General features: G+C 48.9%; 2 protein-coding genes across 17 annotated transcripts in view; both read right to left on the minus strand.

Annotated features, from left to right (window-relative positions):
- IFT52 (intraflagellar transport 52) overlaps window positions 1-10,153 on the minus strand; it is a 140,741-nt gene extending 130,588 nt beyond the window's left edge. For 2 of the 10 annotated variants that reach the window (XM_048963151.1, XM_048963149.1), the window contains exon 1: window positions 9,923-10,138. In XM_048963151.1, coding sequence (XP_048819108.1) covers window positions 9,923-10,041 — 119 coding nt within the window. In that variant the 5' untranslated portion in view covers window positions 10,042-10,138. Of the gene's footprint in view, window positions 1-382; window positions 529-1,018; window positions 1,128-2,246; window positions 2,335-3,438; window positions 3,594-4,340; window positions 4,410-5,022; window positions 5,110-5,898; window positions 6,055-6,927; window positions 7,055-7,592; window positions 7,665-7,750; window positions 7,827-8,576; window positions 8,707-9,529; window positions 9,618-9,922 lie in introns of all 10 variants that reach the window. The other 8 variants (XM_048963178.1, XM_048963131.1, XM_048963164.1 and 5 more) reach the window with 8 other exon arrangements.
- Window positions 10,154-11,320: 1,167 nt separating this feature from the next.
- Window positions 11,321-24,505, minus strand: LOC125701298 (serine/threonine-protein kinase Sgk2-like). 7 transcript variants are annotated; one of them, XM_048963125.1, is made up of 16 exons: window positions 24,417-24,431; window positions 22,305-22,390; window positions 21,297-21,370; window positions 18,519-18,588; window positions 17,542-17,599; window positions 17,002-17,051; window positions 16,398-16,455; window positions 15,750-15,833; window positions 15,323-15,454; window positions 14,402-14,514; window positions 13,904-13,940; window positions 13,270-13,356; window positions 12,639-12,734; window positions 12,223-12,378; window positions 11,726-11,815; window positions 11,321-11,514 (listed from the first exon to the last, which is right to left on the minus strand). In XM_048963125.1, the coding sequence occupies exons 5-16, from the start codon at window positions 17,575-17,577 to the stop codon at window positions 11,359-11,361; spliced, it is 1,095 nt and encodes a 364-aa protein (XP_048819082.1). In that variant the 5' UTR covers window positions 17,578-17,599; window positions 18,519-18,588; window positions 21,297-21,370; window positions 22,305-22,390; window positions 24,417-24,431; the 3' UTR covers window positions 11,321-11,358. The 7 variants fall into 7 exon arrangements, with proteins under 7 accessions (XP_048819082.1, XP_048819081.1, XP_048819084.1 ...); XM_048963124.1 differs by lacking the exon at window positions 21,297-21,370 and having other exon boundaries at window positions 24,417-24,499; XM_048963127.1 differs by lacking the exons at window positions 21,297-21,370; window positions 22,305-22,390 and having other exon boundaries at window positions 24,417-24,505.
- Window positions 24,506-24,923: the final 418 nt, after the last annotated feature.

The following is a 24,923-nucleotide window of genomic DNA, read 5'->3' on the forward strand; positions in this document are numbered from 1 at the left end:
CTTCACTGTCAATTTGAACACAATACTCCTTGTAAGTAACAATGCAGGTTTCACATCTACATCGTCGTGTTAGCAAGCATAGGAGCACCCATGAGGGCACGCTGCTTTTACATGTTGTGCATGTCAACGACTGGAATTACTCAAACTACACTATCAGTACCCCCAATTAAAATAAATGGGAGACTTAGTAAATTGAGCACTATGCAATCTATACCACTGTAAGTATTCTGTATCAAACACCAGGCGTCGACTTCATTGTCCATCAAGTGCCTTTACGCACTGCTGTGTCTCCTCCCTGTGACAAGAGCAGCTGCTACAAGGACGTATCATCCTAGTGCTGGCAGTATCAACAATTCACTTGTAACTCTGTTATGAAAAATACCTGATTCCGTTTCTTAAATTCAACCACTTGGAAGAAGACGTACTCCAGAATATGTTTGGCATCCTGCTTCTCCTTTGGGAGCTTACTTGTTACTCCTAGGATATCGCCACACTTTCGTATATAAAACTCCAGGTCATCATCAGTACCTAAACAAGCATCGCAAGCAAAGAGGCAGGTGAGCATCACACATCTGGACCAGCAGGGCAAAAACATACTGCCAATCTCCATTCATTTCTGGCATCCTGGGGATACAAACAGGTTCACAGAACTAGTCATCATGTATTCCTGCAGCCAGTCCGTTCTCATCTGGTCAGTACCAGACACTGAACTGACTGGCTGACTTCAAAAACCAGTCCCCAGAAGAAAAGAAAGGGAGGCCAGCAAGTCTCTAAAATAACAGCAGGCTTACAGATCAAAGCCCATTGGGAAGAGGAAAAGACAGGGATAGGAAGAGGAAGATATGCTGCTGCTAACCGATGTGTCGAGCTGTAAGTCATGACCCAGCTTCCAACACTCTAAGCATACTTGGCCCAGGATTACAAAAGTGCATTTCCATAGATTATGACCAGGTTCAACACCTATTTTCTTACAAAAACTTGCATAGACACGTGTGAAAAATCAGTCTGCTCTGCTTACATTGGTTTGTAATCTCTGCAAGACGAGCTTTCTCAGAGGAAAATATTTCATCCAAGTCAAACAGCTCCAGAGGAGGAGGAGGCAATTCTCTGAAAACAGGTGGAAAAACCTGGAAGAGAATTGAGAGAGCATGTTTTATTGACAATTATTTTCCTTATACTTCAAAAACCTCCAAGGCAACAGTTTGAGACTGCACTTCAATAAACCTTTTATTAAATCAGAAGCAACTCCAAAGCCCAGAGTGCAAACGTACATCCTTTTAAAAATCTCATGTGTGGTTTGCAAAAACAACTCAATGTTTCAAGAGTTCAGTCTCCAGAATGCCACAATTATCTCCTAGAACAACTACAGATGCTATATTTGCAGTTTGTTCTTTCTTTTGTTCCAAGACATCCAGGTGATTCCATTTAGTACTGAGATAGTCCAGGTACTAAACAGACCATAACAACTCGCCTTGAAGCATTTCTGTGCTCATTTGGATGAGGGCATTTTCTTTCTCATGCAGTCACCACATGTGCCACAACTGGGACTCTGCATTGAACAGGGCTGACAAGTGCTTAAAAGAGCACTCTATTTCTAAATGAACCTGTTTTGAAAGAGCACTGCAAGAGATATTACTTCCAGTTGACCCCTGAAACTAGCTCTAAGTTATCACAGTAACATTTCTTCAGTGGTCAAACCAAAGCACAAGCCACAGTGGCAGAGCTCAGACAGAAAACTAAGTGTGACACCACTGAAGCTCACGGTGTTGGTGCCAGTCCAAATCTCTGCAAGGAAAAGTTTGGCCAGCCCTTGCTGTAGAAGACCAACACTTTATTTTCTTCTTCCCCCGAAAATGCAGAAGCTCAGAGAACAGTGGAACTGACTGGCTCCCCCCAGCAGTACAATTCTATTGATCACAACACCACTATTTTCTGAAACACCACTTTCTGTTTTCACAGTGAAAGCAAAAACCCAAAGCCCTACAGGGCCAGGAGCAGCTACACAAGTGATGATACATGCAAGGCATTCGTAGAGATTTAGAGAGTTTCTGTACCATACCAGATGCCACACTTTCAAGTTCTGCTGACTAAAACCATAAGTGTAAAAAAGCTACTTCTTAAGAGTCAAATATGTGGCAAGATCAGTATTGCTCTCCCTTTTTTTTCTTGAAAGAAACACAGAAACAACACAGTGTGTCCATATGAAACAAAAACCCTCCAGGTCCCGTGTCAGCAAGAATACTTACAGCTGGCTGCAAGGGAGGCAGTGGAGTCTCAAATTGAGGCTCAATGAGTCGGAGAGGTTCATGCTTCACATTCAACTCTTCATAAGCTCTGCAGTAAGCACAAACCAAAACAAAACAAAAACCCAAAGTATGAGGAAAGAAAGAACACCATTTGTACTTGCGTGCATTAAGGACTATAGAAGTTAATATTCCACAAAGACACAAAGGTCAACATTTTGCAGAAAGTAACGGCACAAAAAAAATGGACGCCCATTGATGAAAGGAACCCAGAGCACTACATACGAGTAATAGCTGACTTTGAAAGCAAGCAAACTGAAGTTATGGCAGAGCAGACAACGATAGATGGACATGGAGAATGACAAAACAGAAGGAAGTCACAGCTCTCCATTATTCAAACAACTTCTGAAGGGATGGACGCACAAAGGAAAAAGCGATCCAGTTCTAAAGGAGCTGACTGGGGATTTCAACAGTTCTTCAGAGAGTTCCTAACAAAAGCCATTTAAAAAAGTATTTGCTATGGGATCAGAAGGGACATTCCAGTATCAATTCACATCTAGGGAAAATAGAAAAAACACAGAGTAAGAAGAGATGTCCATCAAGCAGTGGAGTTTCATGACATCTGTGCCAAGCCTGCTATTATTCAACATGTTCTTACACGATCTGAGTAGCATAAGTTAGATGGGGCAAAGCTGCTAGCGATAGAAAAGTGATGGAACCAAGCAGCAGATACATCTTCAGGCAGAGAATTTGCTGGGAAATGCAAAGATGAGAAAAACAGAGCTTCAGTAAATGCCAAGTAATAATACATGAATGGAAAAACAACCAGCTCTCAGACAGTATCTCCTCTTATCCCTCCAGAAAGTACCCAACATCACTGCATGCAGTTCTACAAAAAGTACCAGTTCCTTGAGGCAACAACTGATAGAAGAAGTAAAAAAGAATGTCAGAAACTACGGCAAAATTCCTATCAAAGAGAAAACCTGGGAAACCAGAAAAAGAAACAAACCTGCAGAACAAGCAAAGACCACACTATCACCCTAAGAGCTCTGGGATATCCATAGTCAGAATGCGGTACGCAGTTCAGGTTCTTCTGCTAAGTGGTCACAATAAGCACAAAATAAGCAGAAAATGGAGAAAGAAAAAACAAAAGAACGTAGCACATGGAGAAATGAATGAGTTCAGAGCTGCTGACTTGAGAACTGCAGGGAGGGCGGTTGTGTCCAGCTCATACAGGGACGTATCAAACAGCTGTGTGAAGTCTCTTGGGCTCTCATCTCCTCCTTGCAGGCAGACCCGCAGTTGCTCAGACAGTGCAGCTATATTTGGGAGCAAGGTATAGTCTGAAATCTGAACACACACACAGGCACACACATTATTAAGAAGACCAAACCAATTACAGTCTCTTACCAGTTTACACCTCTCCTAACGCCATCCAGAAATAATTACTCCATTCTCCACCAGGCACGAGCCCTTGCAGTGCAGCTTACACCAGAAAACTGCAGACTCCATTCTTAGCTGCACCCTGTTCACAGCTGCACAGACACTGCATCTGAATTTGTCACTTCTTGTCAAAATCAAGAGACAGCTTAACACAACCATGCAGGACTCTTTCTTTTCGTACACACAGTCTACAATTTGGTCATGTGTGTTTCTAAACAAAAAATAATCTCTGCATATGCAGATATAAAAAAATAATAACCACAACTAAAATTGATACAAAGGCTGATGTTTAACCAGATAAACAAAATCTGTCTTTGCTTCACACATTTCTCTCGACTGAAGGCTCAAAGCTGAAGCACAAACTGGTTAAGTTTGAACAGCAAAAAAATCCCCAGCAGCCAAACTGGGAAAGGTCTTTCACAGCCAGCTTCAGGAATGAGCACCAACCCCAGACTGAAATAGATGTATTTTTTTATTCGCCATTTTCTCTCCCAGTCTGTCTAGGAATTCTTCAACTTCTATCCAAAATAAAGGGTCTGTAACAACAACAGCATTCATCTGGCTGTCAGCTATTCTGCACTAAATCACGGTTGGGCAAAACCAGCACTGCTGGACCTCTCTGTTATTTACTGCCTTCTGAAGGATCTCTCTTACCTCAGGGTCTTCCATGTCCGTCTGGTTTAAACGAACATCTGATGTTGTGAGCCACTGCAAAAGCACATCCTGGAAAAGGGGAGAACTTTACTAAAATCAGGAAGGCCCAAGTTCATTCATATTAAATCTAATAACGTACAGCAAAAAAAGAAGTAAAGTGGGCAATAAATCCAAGAAAATCTAGAGAGGAAAGACAACCTTGGATTTTTATTTGCTCATGGAAGCAGCCATTCAGAACAAGAAGCACACCCTGTGTGAGATGTGTGCTTTCAGGAAACCCTCTTCTTACAAATAAGGGCACTATGCACTACACCTTGGACAGCACACTACAACCCATCAGGAGCCACATGTACAAAGGTTTATTATTAATCACGAACCAAAAATCAAGCACTCAAGAAGCTAAGAAGTCACAGACCACAAAAGACCGACTGATCAATTTTCAGAACAACGAGTGCTGAACAGGAGTAGGAAACGCTTGTCAGAGTCCTGAAGCACAAGCAATACGCTGCACTGTTACAAACTCCTTTCTGTTAGTTGTGCTGTGACAAAGCCTCCAGGATGTCAGCTGTTAGCAATGCTGAGACTCACACCACATCGCTTTCACAGCTTTCTTGGCCAAGAGGAAGCTGTTCAGCTGGAATTCCTTTGTAACCCTGTGAAATACACACACTTGTTCACTTACCAGGATCTTACCATTTTCTTCTTTATCTAAGTATTGATCGCTGAACATGTGGCAAGATCCCAGTGCTGCCACCTTTCCACCTTGGCTCTATTGAGAAAGAGCACAATATAAAAAAACATTCCTAGTTGCAGTTTTAGAGGCAATTGTTAATGGCATCCAATTGCAAAGCAATTGAAACAAATGAGAAATGTTGGAATAAGCATCAAAGGCAGTTTCAAACATGGAAAGCTCACAAGAGCGCAGCATTCTTTCTAAGAGCACATGCTCTGCAGGCTCAGAAATTCAGTAAAATACTCATCTTTTTGAACATTAGAAAGACAAGAAATCCCGTCTCGTCAGCAACAGCTGCACTTATGTTATTTTGGCAGCAAAAAGAACACTTCTATCGATGAAGCAAAAAAATAAGTTCAAAAAATGGAAACCTAAAGGACAGCAACACGCATGCATGTCAGCACAGCACGTGAGTACATCAGCCAACAGAAGAGTTGGGTAATTTCATTGCTTCTAATATAAAATGCAAAAGATTCAGGCTCCTTTATTTCTCTTCAGCCAAATCAAACGTGCATGAAAAGGCATCCACGAAACAACTTTGGTGTTCTTCTCTATCCAGATTACCCCTCCTGCCTTCCACGAGGGCACACATAAGAAACAGGAAGCTTTCACCAGACCCAGACACCACGTGTGCTTCCTGCACCAGCTGTGGAGCTCAAGGCATAACACAGCCATACAGACTGCTGCAGTGGCACTGAAGATACTCAGAGCTCCAGTTTGCCTAACAAACTGCTGATATTCTCCACATTTTGCAAATAAAGCTCAACTTGAATTCTAAAGGTTTGATTCCAAACAGAGTAACCAGACAGCATCCCCTGCTCTTACTTTCCACTCCTTCAATTTTGGTTGCTGCTCTTTACCGCATCTCCTCTTTGCTTCCATAGATCCTGTTTTCCTTCTGGCACATTGCTCTGCTCTGCCTGAGAAAGCAGCTCTGTCTCTGGCTTCATATTCTACCTTTTTTTCTACAGTTTCTGCAAGCTAGACAGGAAAAATGATGCCATCTATTTGAATTCACACGGCAGTGTTACGATGCAGGAAGAACTACCCGGCTGACATGGCACTGCTTCCATCTCAGTGCCCAACCCATGCAGAAGATCTCTGGGAGCTACAAAGAAGTTACATGGATGTCACTTGGAGCGCAGTGCATTTGCTGCATTTCTCAGAGGAAAACACACTTCTCTGTACCACGAGGTGAAGCACGTGGAACTGCACGCAAACAAGCACGCTCCTGAAATGAGAACACTGACCAGCAAGCCTTTGATCCCAGCGAGGCTTTACGTCACTTTGGCAAACATGTCACAAGAAGACAGCTCTGCATTAATGCAAACAATTGCAAGATTACCGTGGGTGTGAGATTAGACATCAGTCTACAGGTCCGTTGGATTGACGTGCACATACTGTGTCGGGGGAAGGGGTTTTATTCTATCTTATTCCAACAGTTGCACACAAAATGCAAGCAGTAAGTGCACGTGGAAGTTCACTCACACTGCTGTATTGACTTTGATTTACGGGGTGCATTTCAGACACAATGTGGGGAATGAAGACAGACATCCTCAGTAAAAAAATAAAGAAAAATTTCCTTCCTAAGGTACAAAAAAAAAAACCAACCCACAAGAGTGTTAGCAAGTTATACACACAGTAAAGAGCATGGTAATGTTCACTAACAATACTAATTCCTTACACCCATCCACTACTCGTAGTTGCCTTTTTTTTAATGAACTAAGAAAGCTGCACAGATAACAGACATCTACCAGCTCTGAGCTGATGGTCCTCTTTCTTCATCCACTATTAACTAAGTAACAGTCTCATTAAATGCTCAAACTACATGGCTTGCTTCATGCAGAATCGTACCTCGTGCTGATAGAACGCAAGAATAGGTCTCCTGAGGGGGAAGCAGATGGATCCTGTTGACAGAACAGCCACTGCTGGTTTCATCACATTCAGTGTGGCACCAAACGGATACACAAAAGTGAGAGCTCTGCAGAAAATACAGACTCCTTAAGTGCCTGCATGCATCACATAGGCTCGTCTCATCTATAAAACAGACTATCTGCCTAAGCTGACAAGTTTAACCGTGCGCTGATGGTGGAATGCCAAGAGCCCTGTTTGAGAAACTCAGACCACCACAATGACATTACTTCCTAGGAGGTGTTTCTCTTCAGAAAGAAACAGGGTTCCTCTTCTCTACAGCTAGAGCACTCACTAACCAGAGCTCATGCCTATTCATGTTCAATCAAACTCAAATACAGAGAGAAGGAGGGTGGAGGGGGGGGAAATCTGGTCAAGAAAGTAATAATTCCCCTCAAAATCTATCTATTATTCCTGCTCTTTACTTGCTATCAAGAGTCACTGAACAGCCTTCTTTCCAGATAAAGCCTTGGGAAGCAAGAAGCTAACTGACATACACACATTAGAAAAGCTCAACATAAGCTCAATAAATTCCTGCCCACGGAGGCTATCAGTGGAGAGTGAGGCTAAAGCTTTTCACACCAGCTGCCCCAAAGGAAAACACTTACTGTGAGCCATGCCCGCTCCCATCTTCACCTGCTGTCTCAAGCCCTGTTTTTCCTGCAGCTTCACTGATTCCCCTACAGCAAATTGAAAGCAAAGCCTACTGAAAACACTACGGGCTAAAAGAGTTAATTGTGAAGATGCACACGGCCAAAATACCTACCTATTCAAAACTCCATCAGAGATCAGTGCTTCTTTTGGATGGAAGTACTTGTAATACACATTTCGTACAACAGCATCTTGGATAAAAAAATGAAATAAGAGGAAATCTGTACCTTAACTGATCAGTGTGCTAAACGTAGCAGTGTAAATGAGTTTAGCTCTGGGCTCCCTTGAATGTTTCTTTCTAACACTGCAAAGCTGGCACGTGGCCCCCAGAAAAGTTCCTGTCAGTCTTCACTATTGCTTCCTTCTGGACATAAAGACTTAGACCAGCAATATCTTTGCAAAATAAAACTATGAAAAACGACCACATGTCTTCTGCATGTTCTTAGATTAAAAAAAAACAGTTAAAAGGATTCTTATCAAAGTTTTTAATACATCTCCTAAAGCGTGATGATGACCAATAGCACTGACGCACAAAAAAACAGAGAGCAAAAAAAAGGAAAACAAAGAATACCAGGCTAAATGCCATCAAAGAGCCTACAGATATTTCCTGTACGCTGAGGCACACAGTTTATTTACACTTTGGCAGTGCACAAGCGAATGGATTGCACGTTACTGGTCTCCTCCAAGAAAGTGCCACAGCTGCTTCAGGTGAGCTACAGGGATGGCCAAATTGTTACCAAGCTGCTGTGCCTGTGGAAAGCCCTCGGTGTGCCTCAGTGTTACACTATAGAGCACATACAGATATCAAGAGAAGCACATCCTGAAAAGATCCAAGGGCAGATTTTGTGTGCAGGACCTGCAGAGCTCACAGCCTACAGACTGAACTGCTCTTAGCTTTCCTAGGAAATGAAAGAATAAAAGGTGTCAGTGAGCCCCACTACCGTTATTGAAAGCGATCCCGTATTCTTCTAACAGAAAGTTAATGTTTGTGCCAGATCTGGACTCGCCGCCTTCACTGAGCATCACCAGGATGGCTCCACCATCCTCCAGGAATTTCTTCAGAACCGAAAACTAAAAGACAACAAGCATCCAGAAAAAAACCGTCAGTGAAAGAAGACAACAGCAAGACTGCAAGAATCACAGAATGGCCTGGGTTGCAAAGGAGCACAGCGCTCAGCCAGTCCCAACCCCCTGCTGTGTGCAGGGTCACCACCCACCAGACCAGGCTGCCCAGAGCCACATCCAGCCTGGCCTTGAATGCCTCCAGGGATGGGGCATCCACAGCCCCCTTGGGCAACCTGTGCCAGTGCACCACCACCCTCGGAATGAAAAACTTCCTCCTAACATCCAACCTCAACCTCGCCTGTCTCACTTTAAAACCGTTCCCCCTTGTCCTATCACCATCCACCCTCATAAACAGCCATTCTCCCTCCTGTTTACATGCTCCCTTCAAGTATCGGAAGAAGCTACACTGAGATGATTCTGACAACCTGCAGTGAATTTGATGCTATGAGAAAAGCATTCAAATCTCAAGCTGTGTAAATTCATACAAAGCAGTAACGTCCAAAATCATCTACGCTGTTATCTTCTATGTTGTTTTAAGATTTGCTTAATGCACAGCCTATGTGCAAACAGGTATGGCTTTAAGTTGTGGGAGGGAAGATTTAGGTTGGATGCCAGAGGGAAGTTCTTTACAAATGACGGCGAGGTGCTGGAACAGCTGCCCAGAGAGGCTGTGGATGCCCCGTCCCTGGAGGTGTTGGAGGCCGGATGGGCAGCCTGGGCTGGTATTAAGTGTGCAGGTTGGTGGCCCTGCCTGTGGCCGGGGGGTTGAGCTTCGTGATCCTTGAGGTCCCTTCCAGCCCTGGCCATTCTGTGACTCTGTGATTCTTACCTCAGCAGCGCTGAACTTTTCTCTTGGACCAGCTGTTATCCACACTTTCACTCCGAGGAGATTCTCAGACGTGATCTCATCTTTTAAGCTACAAACGGACAACAAAAAGACACGGCATTCTTGCCCTGAACCACAATATTACTAAGAACTGACAAATAAGCATTAAGCAAATCACTCCAGTCGCTTCAACCCCTTCGTTTCGGTTTAGAATTCACAACCTATCGAACACAAAGCACCGTCAGCGAGGCCCCGCGGCACAGACACAACCCGCACCTCACAGAGAGCAAAATCCGGGCAAACGAAGGCCCTTCCTTCTGCGCCCCGACACCCCGAGCCGGGCAGCCGAGCTGCGCAGCACCGCCAGGACGGGGACAGCAGCGGCCCGGCCCTCACCTCAGGATCTCCCAGTGCCCTCGGAGCCTCTTACGCCAGGCTTTGTAGCCGCTGGCGGGAGTGAAGGCTTCCCCTTTGGAAGCGTTGAAGACGATGGCGTTCCGCGGGCACTCCGCCATACCGCACGTAACGGCTCGCGGTCGCCCGGTAACGCACCGCCCGCGCACGCGCAGCAGCCCGCGGTGTGCTGCCTCTCCCAGGAAACACTGCGGCTGGGATCGTACCGACAGCCGCCGGTAGGGGGCGCTGCGCCGTACAACCACCCCCCGTGGCGACAGACGCGGGAGAGCACAGCGGGGCGCTGGCCTACCGACAGCCGCCGGTAGGGGGCGCTGCGCCGTCCAGCCACCCCCACCCCCCGGCCACACAGAGGCGGGAGCGCACAGCGGTGCGGTGCGCTTTAATTGAAACCGCGTGGTGGTTGCGGCGCTGCTGCACGTACAAGAGAAACGTTCCCGTACGAGCTTCCTCAGCGCGAACAGCACTCGCCCCCTTTTTCCTCCTCCCAGCAGCAGTAAGAAAAGGACTCGAGGAAAGAAAGGGGGGAAGCGGTGCTCAAGCAGTACACCGGCATTTAAATTCAGGCAGAACAAAGATCGTGTGCACATCGCGACAGCCATCGCCAGAGCAACGCGGGCACCGCAAGGCTTCTGTTGCTGCTGAGGAGCAGCCCTTAGGAGAGCACAGGATCCGCAGCCCTGCCAGCAGTGACTGACAGCTGCTGAGCCCAGCACGAGGCTGCTCTTTCCTCCCACCAGCAGCGCTCCCTCCTTCCACCAAGGCAGCTCTGCTTCTTCAGCGGCGTCCATCGACCTCCTCATTTCTGCTCTGAAGTACTGAAATGCAACGAGCACCTCCAGGCAGGAGCAGGGGAACGCCTGCAGCTACGAGCTTTATTATTGGCCCTGGGCAGAAGGCTTGCTGAACTGCCCTGCTTGAACTCCAGCCTTGCTCCTGGGATCAGATTGTCCTTTTCCCAGCCATTTAGATGAGCGCATCCTACTTCAAAAGGAAGAAGCCCACGATCTTCCCACTGCTGTGCTGTGAAGTTTCCCTTTGTTACAAGGCAGCAGTAGCTCCACACCATAGAAATGACCTGTTCCAGAGATGTGGCTGCGATGTGCGTGATGGTACATATATCTTAGTCATAAATACAACCACGGTGAATACAACCCTACCAAATAGTACAGAGATAATTATTAGTGTCTCACTTTCCTTGCTACAGGAACACCCACTTAGAGGCAAATCCACCAAACAGCACAAATTAAGAGCTCTGTTCCATCCCAACCAGTTAGTGTATTAGTCCCCTGGTTTAGACCATGAGAAAGTGACATTACTATTCCTTCCAAAAACTGAAACGAGAAAAGCCACAGCAATAACAGCAAACATAAAATTGCATTCAGTTAAAACCTGGCTTCGCAAAGCCTTTATAAAATCTAGAAGTCCTCTTCAGTTGGTGCATAAGAAAATCCTAAAAAAGCATCTGAGGCACTGGAGCTGCTGGCTGCTAAGTCAGGTGTGTGGGTGATGGAGGCAGAGATCGCTTCCTGGGTGAACTCTGGGTCGAAGTGCCGCAGATCAGCTGGGCCAGCCTACAGGGGCAGAGGGACGCATCATGTTGGGCAAGCAGACCCCAAGCACCTGCTTGTGGTCCATCCCTTATCACCACCCTTGCAGTGTGTAACCTGCACTTCAGCATCCCTCGCTATCAGTGAGGGACGCCTGGGGAAGAGCCTTTGACCTTGCAGCCTCAATTCCTTGTGGGCCACTATAAGGCAGACCCCAAATTAAATACCCACTTACCACATTAGGGTTGAACGGAGGGGTAATCCTCTTGTGGTACAAGTCATCCCAGTTTATTGGGCTGAAGAATACGTGGTTCTTTATCTCAAGCTGCATGGAAAGGGGGAGGAGATGTCAGTTGCCTGCTAACGCTTCTCTCTCAGCACCTGCCAGCTAGTTTCATGGCTGTAAGTCATTGAAACAAGACTTGGAGCTGCCACATGAACCCTACGTGGACATGTAGTAAGTCTTTAATCCACGAGGGTCATAGTCCTGTAATACCTTGAAGGGATGAGATGACACCATTGCAGGTATTCTAGCTTGCCACCACATCTTGAATCATAGCATTTCCCTTCAGGAATGAGTCAACCCCATCTACCTCTTTTAGGGAACTGGAAAGACCTACCTACATGGAAAGCCTTTCCCAAGGCAGTGCTGTTACCATAAACATATATAAAGCTCGTCGTAGGAAGCCTTCTTATCCATCCTCCCTCCTAATCATAAGAGAGGCCACCTACAAAGTCTGTTTTGGCACCCAGCCTCCTCTTCTGGTCCTTGTGGAGAAGTCCATGGAGGATATCACAGGCTGCCACAGTCTTGCTTCCTTGGATCTGGAGTTGCTTGTGGAGAATGTTGTCATACATTTGAGACACATCCCGGCTATAAAAGGGAGGCTGATTTGAAAGAGAAGAGAAGCAGCCTGTCAAGTATAAGCTATGGTAAGGAACCACACATCATTGGCCAAGATGTGTCCCACAGTGAGAAGTTAAGGGCAACCTGAACTCTGGTCAAATGGTTAAGGGCACGATTGAATCCCGCATTCAGTTACCTGCCTCAGTCGCCCATACCAAGTGCCATAGGAACATGAGGTTGACATCACTTCACACATTTGGAAAATGAGTTCTCCACTAAATAAAATATCTTCTAAACTTACCAGTCCAAAAAGCATCTCATAGAGGACAGCTCCAAGGCACCACCAGTCTACTGTCCTGTCATACGGCTGCTTCTTTAGCACCTCAGGAGCTAAGTACTGGAAGAGTCAGAAGTAGATACTGTAGTCCACTCATACAGGAAGGGGTTCACCTTTGTAAGTATACAAACCTGGCTGCAGTTCAAGTCCAGCAAATCCATTCGGAAGAACACAGCGGCATCTTCAAATAGGCTTACAAGGATTCTCCATTTGCCAGAGACACCCACCAACACCCAACTCCCCACAGAAAAAAAATCGCTTTCCTGGGCTACAGAGTGCTTTCTTCCTAGAAACAGTTTGTACAGGGATTGGCCACCCACCAAGAAAACCAGCAAACCTGCCCCACACTGACGTATTACACTTCTAACAGACTCTTGTCATTTTGAGGTGGTTGCAGTTTCCGTACCCAGTAGGTCTATCCAAAGCAATGAAACTACTCAGAGCCCAGGTGCAACAGGTAAGCATTCATGTGGCCTGCAGGACAAGCAGCACATCAAGGCTGCTCTCACATATCATCATTTCCATGTTATCAGGCTCCCTGTATCAACGAGGCTCTCCCCCTCATCTCATAGCAGAGCTCCAACACGGGCCATACCTCAGGAGTGCCGCAGAACGTAGAGGTAGTCTCTTCTTCCTCCATTCCTTCCTTGCAGAGTCCAAAATCTGTCAACACCACATGTCCCTGACAAAAAGAATTTCAGCCTGGCCCACTCTCTCATGAGAAACAGCAGGATTGCCAAGCATTGGCCACCACATTTAACCCAATCTATGTTTTACTGTCCCACTGGTCACTTGTTGTCCTTTCCCTCACCTTCTGGGTGTCCTATCATGCAAGTAGGAAGTCCATGGAGAAAATAAATAAGTACAGACATTCTCTAAAGTTTCACTACAGCTGCACCACTGTGATGACATCCAACACTTCTGTGCCTCAGCACTGCCTTAGCCCAAAGCCAGGTGGCATAGTGTCACCACCAGAGTAGCAGTGACTTACTCTTAGCACTCAAGTCCCTCCCCTCAAGCCAGGTCCCAGCTCTTGGGACCAAGCAGAGTGTTTTGTATGCGGAGTTCTGCAGAGCGTGTGCTTGCTCCCTCTTGCAAGACCTGGACAGAAACTTAGTGGTACATAGATGCAAAAATCCATGCGATGGAATGAGCCACGGCTTGTCAAACTATAGCTCTCTGGTTATGATGCCAATGCTTTGAAAAGGCAGCACAAGAGGTGCATATACCTGGCAATCCAGGAGGATGTTCTCAGGTTTTAAATCCCTGCAAGGCAAAAAACTTTTTGAGCAGATCCGGATTTTCTAAATATCTGGCCTAAACAGCAACAGCATCAGGTGAAAGGAGGAGCCAACAAGACTTCATAAGCCAACGCACCAAGACCTTTGCAAAGTGCAAACTCCCATTGCTCTTGGGCATTAGAATTTACATATTAATGTAGAACTGCTCTCATGCAGGGTCAGATATTAATTTTCATTTCACTGTGCATGATTTGTCACAGAAATTCTGATTTCCTTAGTAAGGTTTCTCCTAAATCTTTGTATGCAACTAGAGTCTTGTCCCCACTGCTGGGCTGGGGGTGTTTATTGCCCAGCAGGTCCCTCACGCTGCTGAATGCCACGATGCTTCACACAGACCTAAAAACCTCCTTTCCCTCCCCAGCCCTGCACCCAGCTGGCTGGTGGATCCATTGCCCCTGCTCTCCCCAGCATGGACGTGTACCTTACCTATAGATGATGTTTAAGGAATGCAGGTAACCAATTGCACTAGCAACCTCTGCAGCATAGAATCTTGCACGGGGCTCACGGAAACAACGCTCTCTTTGCAAGTGGAAGAAGAGCTGAGACAGAGACAAGAGGATTTATGGCCACTCTAAAAGCAGAAAGTTATCTTCTGGCCCACGAGCCAGCTACTCAAGGGAAAGCTGATTTATAGCAAGAGGCACACAGACAGCACCAAATAAGCCCAAACCAAGAAGCCTTATTTCACTATCTAAGCACCTTCCCAGGAACTGTTGCATTTGTCTTCCTCCTATCAGTCCTGCACCTAAGAAGCCATTGCCCCAAACCTGGCTATTAGACTGGCTGATCTAGTTAAGCTTCCTTGCTAGCTCTAGCTCCTGAGCCAGTTCTAGGTGTACATATAGTATGGTCCCAAAGCAGTGCTAACCTAAAAATCCCATGCGAGTCAGAACTCTGTGTAAACAAGACATCGGTGTTAATAGCACCTCCCAGCCTGTTTCAGGTAGCACTGAGAGGCACAGCTGTAGAGAGAGCAGCTGTTACAGTTCAGAAAAAGAAGCCTGACATACTGCAGGAGCATCACATCAGCTCTAGGCTGGGACTGAGAGCTGGCACGAGTGAGTTTTCCATGAAGTTCACCAACACTGGAATTTCTCATGCTCTCCATGGCATTTTAAAGCGTCCCTAACTTTTTTCTCCGCCTACTTGTCTTGATAACCAGCTGGCACAGGTCATCCTCAGCAATATTTTCACTTAGAAGGGAGATGCTTGCCAGCCCCTCCTAGCTGTTCTTTCCAACAAAGTAATGTTATGCTTCAACATCGTTACCTCCTGACAAGAAAGTTGCAGGCAATAAAATAGAATGGCTGGGCAGAACTAAACAGGAGATTTAAAGTTGGTACTCACCTCTCCTCCATTTACATAATCAAGCACAAAGTAAAGCTTCTCCGAGGTCTGGAAGGAGTAGTGGAGGCCCACAAGGAAGGGGTGCTTGACATTTTTCAGAAGCACGTTGCGTTCTGCCATGATGTGGTTTTGCTGTAAAAAAGCAGGAAAGGAGACAGCTGTCCAGGACAGCCTGCTCTACAGACTCCCTGTTGTTCTGAATCCGTGAGGAATCCGAGAACCCTACGGATCATATCCAGCCCCAAAGATGAAAGTACTCCCCCCCTCTCTAACTTTGCTTCATCCCACAGATAAATCCATGCTTACTGCATGCATTGTTGATGTGAACACTCGCTTCAGCCACCAGATGGTTCAATTGCATTTCCAGGATTGCTTAGACACCAATCACCACTGTGTGTGTATGCATGGCCGAGGAGAGCAGACATACCTCCTTTTTCTTTAGGATGGTTTTCTTATGCAAGACTTTCACAGCATAAAAAGTCCCATCACACTTGCGTTTGGCCAGGAGAACCTGCAATAGAATCACGTCACAGCTTTGAGTCCCTCCCTCCTTCCCCACTAGCTGGGCTTTTGGAAGCGATTACACAGCTTTAGAGGGTCAAGTACAACGTTTTAAAAACCTGGCTCCAGTCTACTGTCTTCCCCCACCCAGGGGTTGCAAGTTGCCAGAAAAAGACACTCAGCATTTCCAAGTATTTTACACACTGGACAGAAAGTGGTAAGAGAACATTTAGAGGCAGTCCTGTTTCAAGTTCATCACTGACATCTTATGAAGCACAGCTTTGCCTAGGCACCTTCTGCTAATTGAAGCCACCTGAGGCTCCATTACAGTCATTCTTTTCAGTCAAGTGCTGCTCATCACCACCTTGAGCATGAAACACCCCACTTCTTCCTAGAGCGGCTGGGGGGGAGCTCAAAGTAAGAACGGACTGTGGAAACCACTCTCAAGTCCCATCCTGTCTCAGTCCCCCTCCAAACATGGCCAAGATCCTCAGGAGAGGTACAAGCAAAGGACAAATTCCTTCAGTTAGGGCATCTCTAAAAAGCTATGGCCCACCAGCGAAAGCCTACTTACTTTTCCAAAGCTTCCTTTGCCAATAACCTTCAGGAAGTCAAAGTCTGTTGGCTTGGCACTGTTGAGCAAGAATGAAAGAAGTTAAAGTTTCCAGAAGAAAAACATGCAACAGCAGCACCTTTATCAAAGCAATCATCCTTCTTGGGAGCTGAAGCATTTGTGAAAGTGACTGAAGGACACAAGACAGGTGGCCCTGCCAGCCAGCAGTCAGCAAGCAGGGGATTCAAACTACATGTCAGTGCACCGAGCAAAGGGCAAGGAGCCTCTCAGGAAGCCACCTTCTGAGGTAGCTTACCCTCCTTTGTAGAGTGAAAAATCAGTTTGGAAGCCAGTAGTAATGGGGAAAATTTCACCCTATTATCCATCAGAAGAGGGAGATGTGATTAGAGGCTGCAGGGGACGTGGACAGAGGATGATCATGGAACAGGAATGAGCTGTAGCTGAGCATCTTGAAAGCTGATGCACAGTGTTAAAAGCTAAGTGATGTAGCTGTTAAATCTTTTGCAGATACCACCCTTGCAGGACACAGGGAGTGCCTGCTTCCCCCTGCCAGATCTCTTCACAGAAAGCTCCACACCCTACCTGGCTTCTGCAGGGAGCTTACTTTGGGTTAGCAGAAGGTCCAAGGTTGATGTTGTCAGTTGGTGTTGTAGGCTGGAGAGGAGGACAGCAGTTTTAGTCACAAGAACATGCTGCAGTTTGTGTTTTCCTGTCCTTTAACACAGCACCCCTTATCTTTAATAGGCATTTCAGTGAGATACGTATGAGATTGGTAAACTAAGTGATGGAGAAAGGGAAGATTTATGCACTGTGGCAATATCATGCCCAAGCTGGAGGCGACCTTACGCATAGTAGCACTGCAGGTGCGGCCTCCTTCTTCCCAGTGAGAAATTCACTACATACACATCAGACAAATACATCGCCCTCATCTCATTCTCACAGACTCTGGGGACATTATGCTTTACTCAAAAAGACTACAAGAGGGCTTCTTCCTCTTTTTTTCCCACCAGCATCACCCCCAGGGACAGGGCAGAACTGGATCTGCCAGCAGGCTAACCCAGGCAATCCCTCACCTTTCTCCTATGGTAACTTTCCCCTCTCCACCCCCATGGTAGGCATTGCCAGCTCCAAGCTGGGATCTCACCTGGGCACTGCTGTCTGGGGTCCGGGAACGATCCATTAAAATAGCAACTCGTTCAGCACTGGGGAAGAGAGCAAGGGAGCAGTGAAAACCAAATCCAATAGAAGCAGCTTCCTACCATTTACCGACCAGGTATGATCATGCCTCCATCACAGAACATCAGCTGAGGTTCCCAGCTAACTCCTTAGAGGAGCGAGTGTGGTGGGAAGCAGGACAGTAGTGGCACATCAAACATACCAACAGGAGATGTGGGGGGAGAGAAGCTTCACAGGTGCACAAGGAGTTTGAAAGATTACAGACTTCCTAAACACCATGTCTGGCCTTCAGTTTGGGATGGCAGCAACTGGTCAGGGCATTGATACAAGGAGACCAGCAGAGCCTCAGGCACCCACCCCACTGCACAGGGATGCCACAGCCCCCAGCCCTGCAGTGCAAGCCAGGTGAAGCTCCTTGGTGCCCTGGTTGGCTTAGACCTGTCCTGCTTGAGCATTGCTGGGTCCTGCCACAACAGCAGTTCCCGTTAGCTTAAAGGGCTCTGCAAAAGTCAGGATTAAAGGGATGATAACAGGAAGGGGGACAAAACCAAACTCTGTTCCTTCTCCCTTGCTCCAGAAAGCGTTATTCCCCCCTTCTCTCCCCTCCCCTAAGGCTCTGAATCCCAGGCAGAGCAACTCTGAACATTCCTCCCTCCCCACTCTCCCACCCTCTCTCTGCCTCACCCCATGCACAAAGGAGTGCTGAAGCCCCCACCAGCCCCCCCAAAATCTCACCTGTCAGCAGTGCCCCTCTCCGCCCCATACACAGACCCATGGTCACCCCACACCCAGCAGGGCAGCTCAGGGCTGCAGGGTGGCAGCAGGCACTGGCGGCCATCCCTGGGACAGCCCACATCCAGCCAGTGCCAGCCAGTGCCATCCACCACCAGCATCACCAGGCTGAGCTTTTAAAGGGCTCCCAGACTCAGTGGGTTCCATACTCACTACGAGCAGAGCCTGGAGCCGGACGCCTTGATGGTTTGTTCTATCCTCTCACGGCCGTGCTTGATGAATTCTACGAGGAAAGTTGGAGCACAGAGCAGATCAGCAGGCAGTGCAATCACAGGCACAGAGGCTTGTTTGTTCTTCACTGACCTTGCTCCTCTCCCCACAGCCGCCTTCCTCTCCTCCCACCCACATACCAAAATAACCAGGAAATTACAGGAACCAGGACAGCTCCCTCCCAACCCACCTGGAGCCTGGAGGTTGGGGAGCTCCCAGGATGGGGACAGAAGCCCCAAAGCAGGTGCTCCCCTCCTCCAGGGCAGAGCAGGACCAGGGCTCCCGCAGCACCACCAAGCCCCTGCCAGCTATTCTGACCCCCGGAGGGATGAGCAATGCTCACAAGGTTGCTGCTGTGCTGAGACACATCACACACTTGGCACACGTACGGCCACTTTCATTCAGGGCTCTGCAAGTAACGATGGGCCTGAATGAGACCTTTCAGGGCCCGCAGGAGGTGAGCCAGAGCCTCGGCCAAGGGAATGCAGCCAGCGTCAGGATCCCCACCCAGGAGCAGCTGCCAGTACCCATCATCATCACCATCACCTCCGCCCTGGAGGAAGAGCAGAGCCCTGAGCACGCTGCACATGGGATGGCCTCAGGAGCTCAACCTGAGCATGGGAGTTCTCTGTTTGCTCAGCAGCAGATAACAGAAAAATTCTAAGGCTCATTCTCACACTCTGGACAGATTAAAGACATCCACACATGTACTTCCTCCCCTCCCTTAAAAACAAGTGCTTTTGTGGACACAAGCAAGCTGTAATACCAGAATAGTTCTACTATGGCCAAAGCAGTGGCTGCCAGAAAACACCTCCCCAAACAAGAGGCCAGTAGGATGACACATTTTGGGAGGAAACAAGCCCAAGCCAAACTGTAGAGCCATTCACGTTACAACAGGAAATGCAAATACCCAAAGCAAACCCCATGAGGCATTTGGCAGCACCTCACCATGCAGTGAATACAGCAGCCCTGTACACGCCGGAAGGGGCAGCACCCGGGCAACTTGAGCCTGCTCCCTCCCACCGGGCACAGTCCTCGTTTCCCTGTTTGCCTCCCCAGCCCACTGAGGTTTGCTGAAGGTTACCTGAGTCATTTACTGTCTGCCCCACATGCTGGCAGACAGACTGGGATAGTGCAGTCACAGTGCAGGGAGCTGAGCCCTGACCCAAAGCTGGGGAAGGTCAGTGCGAGTGACTGGGAGCACATGAGCAAAGCACAGAAATACATCCATATAGCAGTACCTGCAGGAAACATGGGACATTGGGCAGGAGGGGCTGGGAGCTGCAGCGAGGCACAGCAGCGCTGCTGAACAAAGGCAGGCAGTTCCACAGGGACATGCATGTATTTCCACCCCCTCTCCCCACCCCACACCCCCATGCTCCACTCTGCTCTGCTGTTCCTCCGCTGCCAGTGGAGATGTTCAACAAGTCCCCGCTGACCACAGGCAGCACTCCATCAGGTGCACGCTCTCTGAGGCAGGAATCTCTCTGCACTGAGGCAGCATGCACAGCACTAGGAAATGTCCATCCCCATCCTATTCCACTTCTGTTCAGACCCAGAGCCACTTCCACCATCAGCCTGAACTCACCTGCAAAGCCTGGCCAGCTCCTGATTGCTCAGTGGCTTAGAGCCCAATAGGCTTTTCCTTTCTGCTAACAAACCCCTCTCCCCCAAAAGCACAGAGATTTCCCGCTGCACACATACACAGAACAACAGAATCAGAACTAGGTCAGGGAAGCACACAGGAGCTCCGGGTTATCCATGCCTGGCTGCATCACTCCCTGCACACACAGGGCAGTAGGGATGCTCCAGGCACAGGGCCATGGAGCATCACCAAGTCCCGAAGAGTTCTGTGACACAGTGACTTACTGCACGCCGGGAGCACAAACCATGCACACCGTAGCCCTCCCCAGCTAGCATCACACCCAGCACCGAGCTGCTACTTACAGGAGCACTCGCTGCAGTGCAGTCTCTCCCCAGAAGCATCCCTCAGTAACACTCCTAGCACACAGCAGCAGCTCCCTCTTCCTACAGCAGCTCTACCAGCGGTGACCCACATTCCCATGCCAGCCCAGCATTATTTGCTACAAACACATTACCGATGCAACGCGTACCTTGCGGAGAGGCAACCTCATGGACGCGTCATGTGCGGCTGCCTCCCCCCCTCCTCCTGATGTCAGCACTCTCAGCACTGCTTCATACCTAACCCAGATTGCAAACCCACTCCCATGCTGGGAACGCAAGGCAGGATGGCCAGCAGGGCTTCAGAAGGAGCACAGGACTTAGAAGGAGCCACCAGGGCAGCCCACAGCTCCCATCCTGCACACAGCATGGGGTGATGTCCCAGTTTCAACACAGAGCAGGAGCACAGGTGGTGGGAAGGACTTCTGCAGGCACAGTGTTCTGCTGGCAAGGAAACATTCAGCTTCCCTCTGCTACAGATCTGAAAGATAGCTGCAGGCCAGCACTGCTTCCACGCTCATTAGAAGCCAGAGGAAGGTGAGAAGACAGAGGAGGAAGAAGGCTTTAAGGGCTCCTTCACTTGTGGAAGTGCTCTGAGCTGTCCCTCAGAGCTCCTCACCCAGTTATCTCCTGGGGATCCCATCTCTGATGCCTACACAGCACTGCAGAGTGGGAAGGTACAAGCTGAGCAGTCCCAGCTCCAGCTGGAGCCTACAGACAGCAGCCCTCAGGGTTCTAGAGAGAAAGCTGTGTGCAAACCTGGAAAAACAGCAGGTGGCTGAAGCCCGCAGCACTTTGCAAAGATGAAGACAAAAAAACTTAAAACTAAAAACCTGCAAAAACAGACAACAAAACATCAGCCACACACCTGGGAGCACATTGCCCAGCATAGGCTGTGCTGGGAGGCACCCGAAGCATTGTGCAGGAGGTGAGCATGCAGTCCCCTCACTCCCCATCCTTGCCCCAGCCCAGCCCACCCCCAGCAGCTCTGTAGCCCCAGGGGCCTCATCCCCACACCCCAGCAGGGAGCAGCAGGGCTGCCTGCAGCATAGCATAGAGCTCATGGGCACCCTCCTTGCTCTGAGTGCCGCTGGCACACTGCAGCCCTATAGAGAGAGCCAGAAAGCTCGTCAGCAGCTAGCATGACCAGGCACCTGCCAGATATAGTCAGGGGCTGGAGCCCAGCTGAGGGTGATGGGCTGTGGGCTGCTGGGGTCCTGTCAGGTGCTTTAGAGCAATATTTTGCTTGTTTTAGTCAGCTGGGCATTTGGTCATGTGGTTGGGAGGAGGGTTAGAAGTGCTTGAGCCTAGAAGTTCCTTACAGAGTGCTCCTCCTGCCTGTAGTGTGTGGTTAAATGCAAATATGGACATGTGGAGAAGGAGAACCAGAGACAAAGCTCTGAGCAAAATTGCAGAAGGGCTGGTGTCTTCTCTCTCTCATCATTAAAAATAAAAGAATCTCCTTCGGCTTCTGTTGTCATTTCCTATAACATCTCCTGACTGTGCCTGCAGCAGGAGCGGAACCCACCCAGCAGCAGCTCTGCCTGGTGGTGTGCACTGCCATGGGGCTGTGGGTGCTGTAGTGCCAGCAGTGGGTGCTGCAGTGCCAGTGATGGAGGGAACCCCACGCTCTATGTCAGGGCTGTGCTCGCTGCTGCAGTGTGTGTGTGTGATGGGAGCAGTGCTTGAGCTGTTCCCTCCCAGCCCTCATGCCTGCTCCCACAACTGCCCTTCTCTCCCACCCCAGAGCCTTTTCCCACCCATTACCCTTTGTCTTCCCCAGGGCGCTGGAGGAAGGCTCCATCCAGGCTTGGGCATCAGGGCAGCCGGCCCTGGGTGTCCTTAGGCAATCCCTGTGTGAAGGCAAAGAGCACATGGTGAAAGGAGGGATGATTGTGGGTGGCTGTGCTGGAGGGCACATGTGTCATATGGGTACACGTCCCTGTAGGGCCACACACCTTGTGCACCAGGCACACAGAACCCTTCATCCCCCACACGCTGTGTCCCCATGTGTCCCCCATGGTGCGGGTGGGAACTGGCACTGAAACAGCTCTTAAATCGTTAACCCTTGATGCAATTAAACACTGGCCAACAGAGCTCCATGGCAGTGAATCAGCAGGACATTGCTATATGGCTGCTGGTCCCACTGTGACAGCGTGCCGGGCTCCTCAGCACTGCCAGTATCACCTCCCAGCCCTGGGGACACCCTGACAGCTATGGGACACAGACAGGGACATCAGCCCCATGGAGGGGGCATCACCCCAAGCTGGCTGTCCCCATGTGCCCTGGGGGGATAGCAGTCACAGAGGTCCCCCTGGTGCGGGTTAGCCTGGCTTTCTAAACAGAAGAAATGAATTCCAGGTGCTGCCAGCATCACTGTCTGGGGAGCAGGGGGTCACTGCCCTGGTGCCATGCAGCTTCTATCCAGGAAGGACTCCCTGCCCCATCGCGTGTGTATGCTCTGTTTTGAATTGTTTCAAGCAGCTATTGCGTAGGGAATGTGTGTGGTTAAGATAGGGCATGCTATCTTCATCTCCCTATCAGGCAATATCCATACCCATAATCATAAATGTGTCATTTGCAGAGGAAGCGCACAGTGCCCAAGCAGCTGGGATTACAGGGAAGGGCTCTGATAAGGGGAAAACAAACACTTCTGCAGAAAGCACTGTGTCAGTCTCCTTCAGACAGCAGTGAAAGGTGACCCCAGCACTCGAGGTGTCAGCAGGGGCTCTTTGGGGCTGGGTTATCAGTGCTGCAGGAGGGATGAGGTGGGACAGAGTCAAGTGGGACAGGGATAGGAAAATCTTTAAAAGATCTGAGCCCATTTCTTCATCTAAGAGGATTCAACAAAGGCTGAACAGACTGTACATGGACAGTGTGGTTCTCTAAAATCTTAGAGCAGTGCAGGACTGGCCCTGAGGACAAGGGCAGAGCAGCAGTTCTGCACCGGATCGAGCAGGGCTCAGCAGCACGGTGGCGGCTCTGTGAGCTGCCCCCAGAGCCTTGCTGTGCTGCCCTCATTAAGGGCACTCACGTCCCATGAGCGGCCCCTCCCAGTGCCCAAGAGAGGCTGTCCCTTTGCAGGGATGTGAACGCAGCCACCTTGAGCTCCATGAGATCAAAACTCCATCTTTGGTGCACATTAAATGCAAGAAACCTTGTCACCTCCTGCCGTATTTCCAAGGGTGAGGATGCTATTTCTCTCCTCCCTGGAGCTGTTGTGACTCCTGGGAAATGAGCCTGATTTCAGGTTGGATATTAGTAAACATTTCTTCTCCAAAAGAGTGGTGATGCAGTGATACAGCTGCCCAGGGAGGTGGTGAGGTCGTCATCCCTGGAGATGTTCAAGAAACGTGGGGATGTGGCACTGAGAGACGTGGTCAGTGGGCATAGTGGGGAGGGGTGGGGTTGGACTTGATGATCTCAGTCTTTTGCAACCTTAATCATAAAATCACAGAATCATGAACTGTTTGGGTAGAAAGGGGCCTTCGAGCCCATTGCATTCCAACTTTGCCTATGGATTGGCTGCCCCCATCAGAACAAGGTGCTCAGGGTCCCACCCAGCCTGGTCATGGGCACCTCCAGGGATGGGGCACCCAACCTTCTCTGGGCAGCACTGCCAAGGCCTCTGAGTAAAGAATTTCTTCCTAACATCTGACATGAATTTCCCCTCTTTTAGTTTAAGTATCCCTATGATTTTATGATTCAGAATACCTGAGCCCTCCTGCTCCCAGCTGCCTCTCCTGCACCCCCATCCTATGCCCACCAACTCACCCAGCAGTGAGGGATGAGCCCTCCACCAAAACCTCTGTGATTGTCCCAAGCTGGCTCAGCCCTCAGGAGAAGAAGGGAAAATCGTGGAGAAAGCAATGCCTTTACCTGCAGCAGCGTGGGGCAGCAGTCCTGCAGCAGCAGCAGAGGCAGTGCTCCCCTCCTACCTGCCCTGGGCTTTTGTTCCGGTGATTCAGTCTGAAGGTCAAAAGAGAAGTCAAAAGGAGTGGCCTGTGGTAGGAGTAAATGAGTGGCCTGTGGTAGGAGTAAATGATTAGCAAGGGACGGAAAGAGGTGGGTGGGAGAGGAAAATCTCTCAGTGGGGCAACCAGAGGACAGCTTGGCTCCAGAAAAGAGCAGAGGGTGAGAGCAGGAGTCACTGCTGCTCACCAGGGCACACAGCTCCCGATCCAAAATGCAGGGCAGTCTGCAGGTCTGAGGCACAAGTGCTTTGCTCGGCTGTGGGCTTCTGACTACAGGAAAGACAATGAGACCCTGGAACCTGTTCAGAGAAGGGCAAGGAGGCTGAGGAAGGTCTGGAGCACAACGGGGTCTTATGGGGAGAGGAGGCTGAGGGAACTGGATGGTTCGGTTTGGAGAAGAGGAGGCTGAGGG

The sequence above is a fragment of the Lagopus muta genome, chromosome 16 (assembly GCF_023343835.1).
Source record: "Lagopus muta isolate bLagMut1 chromosome 16, bLagMut1 primary, whole genome shotgun sequence".
NCBI classification, from domain to species: domain Eukaryota; kingdom Metazoa; phylum Chordata; class Aves; order Galliformes; family Phasianidae; genus Lagopus; species Lagopus muta.

Coding starts and splice junctions, on each gene's coding strand:
- LOC125701298 (XM_048963122.1), bottom strand. CDS start 21,601: ATGAGCTCTATGCTATGCTGCAGGCAGCCCTGCTGCTCCCTGCTGGGG. Junction 15,834..16,397: donor GCAAAGGAAGCTTTGGAAAA/GTAAGTAGGCTT, acceptor ATTCTATTGCAG/GTTCTCCTGGCCAAACGCAA. Junction 11,515..11,725: donor CTCCGTTCAACCCTAATGTG/GTAAGTGGGTAT, acceptor CTGCCCCTGTAG/GCTGGCCCAGCTGATCTGCG.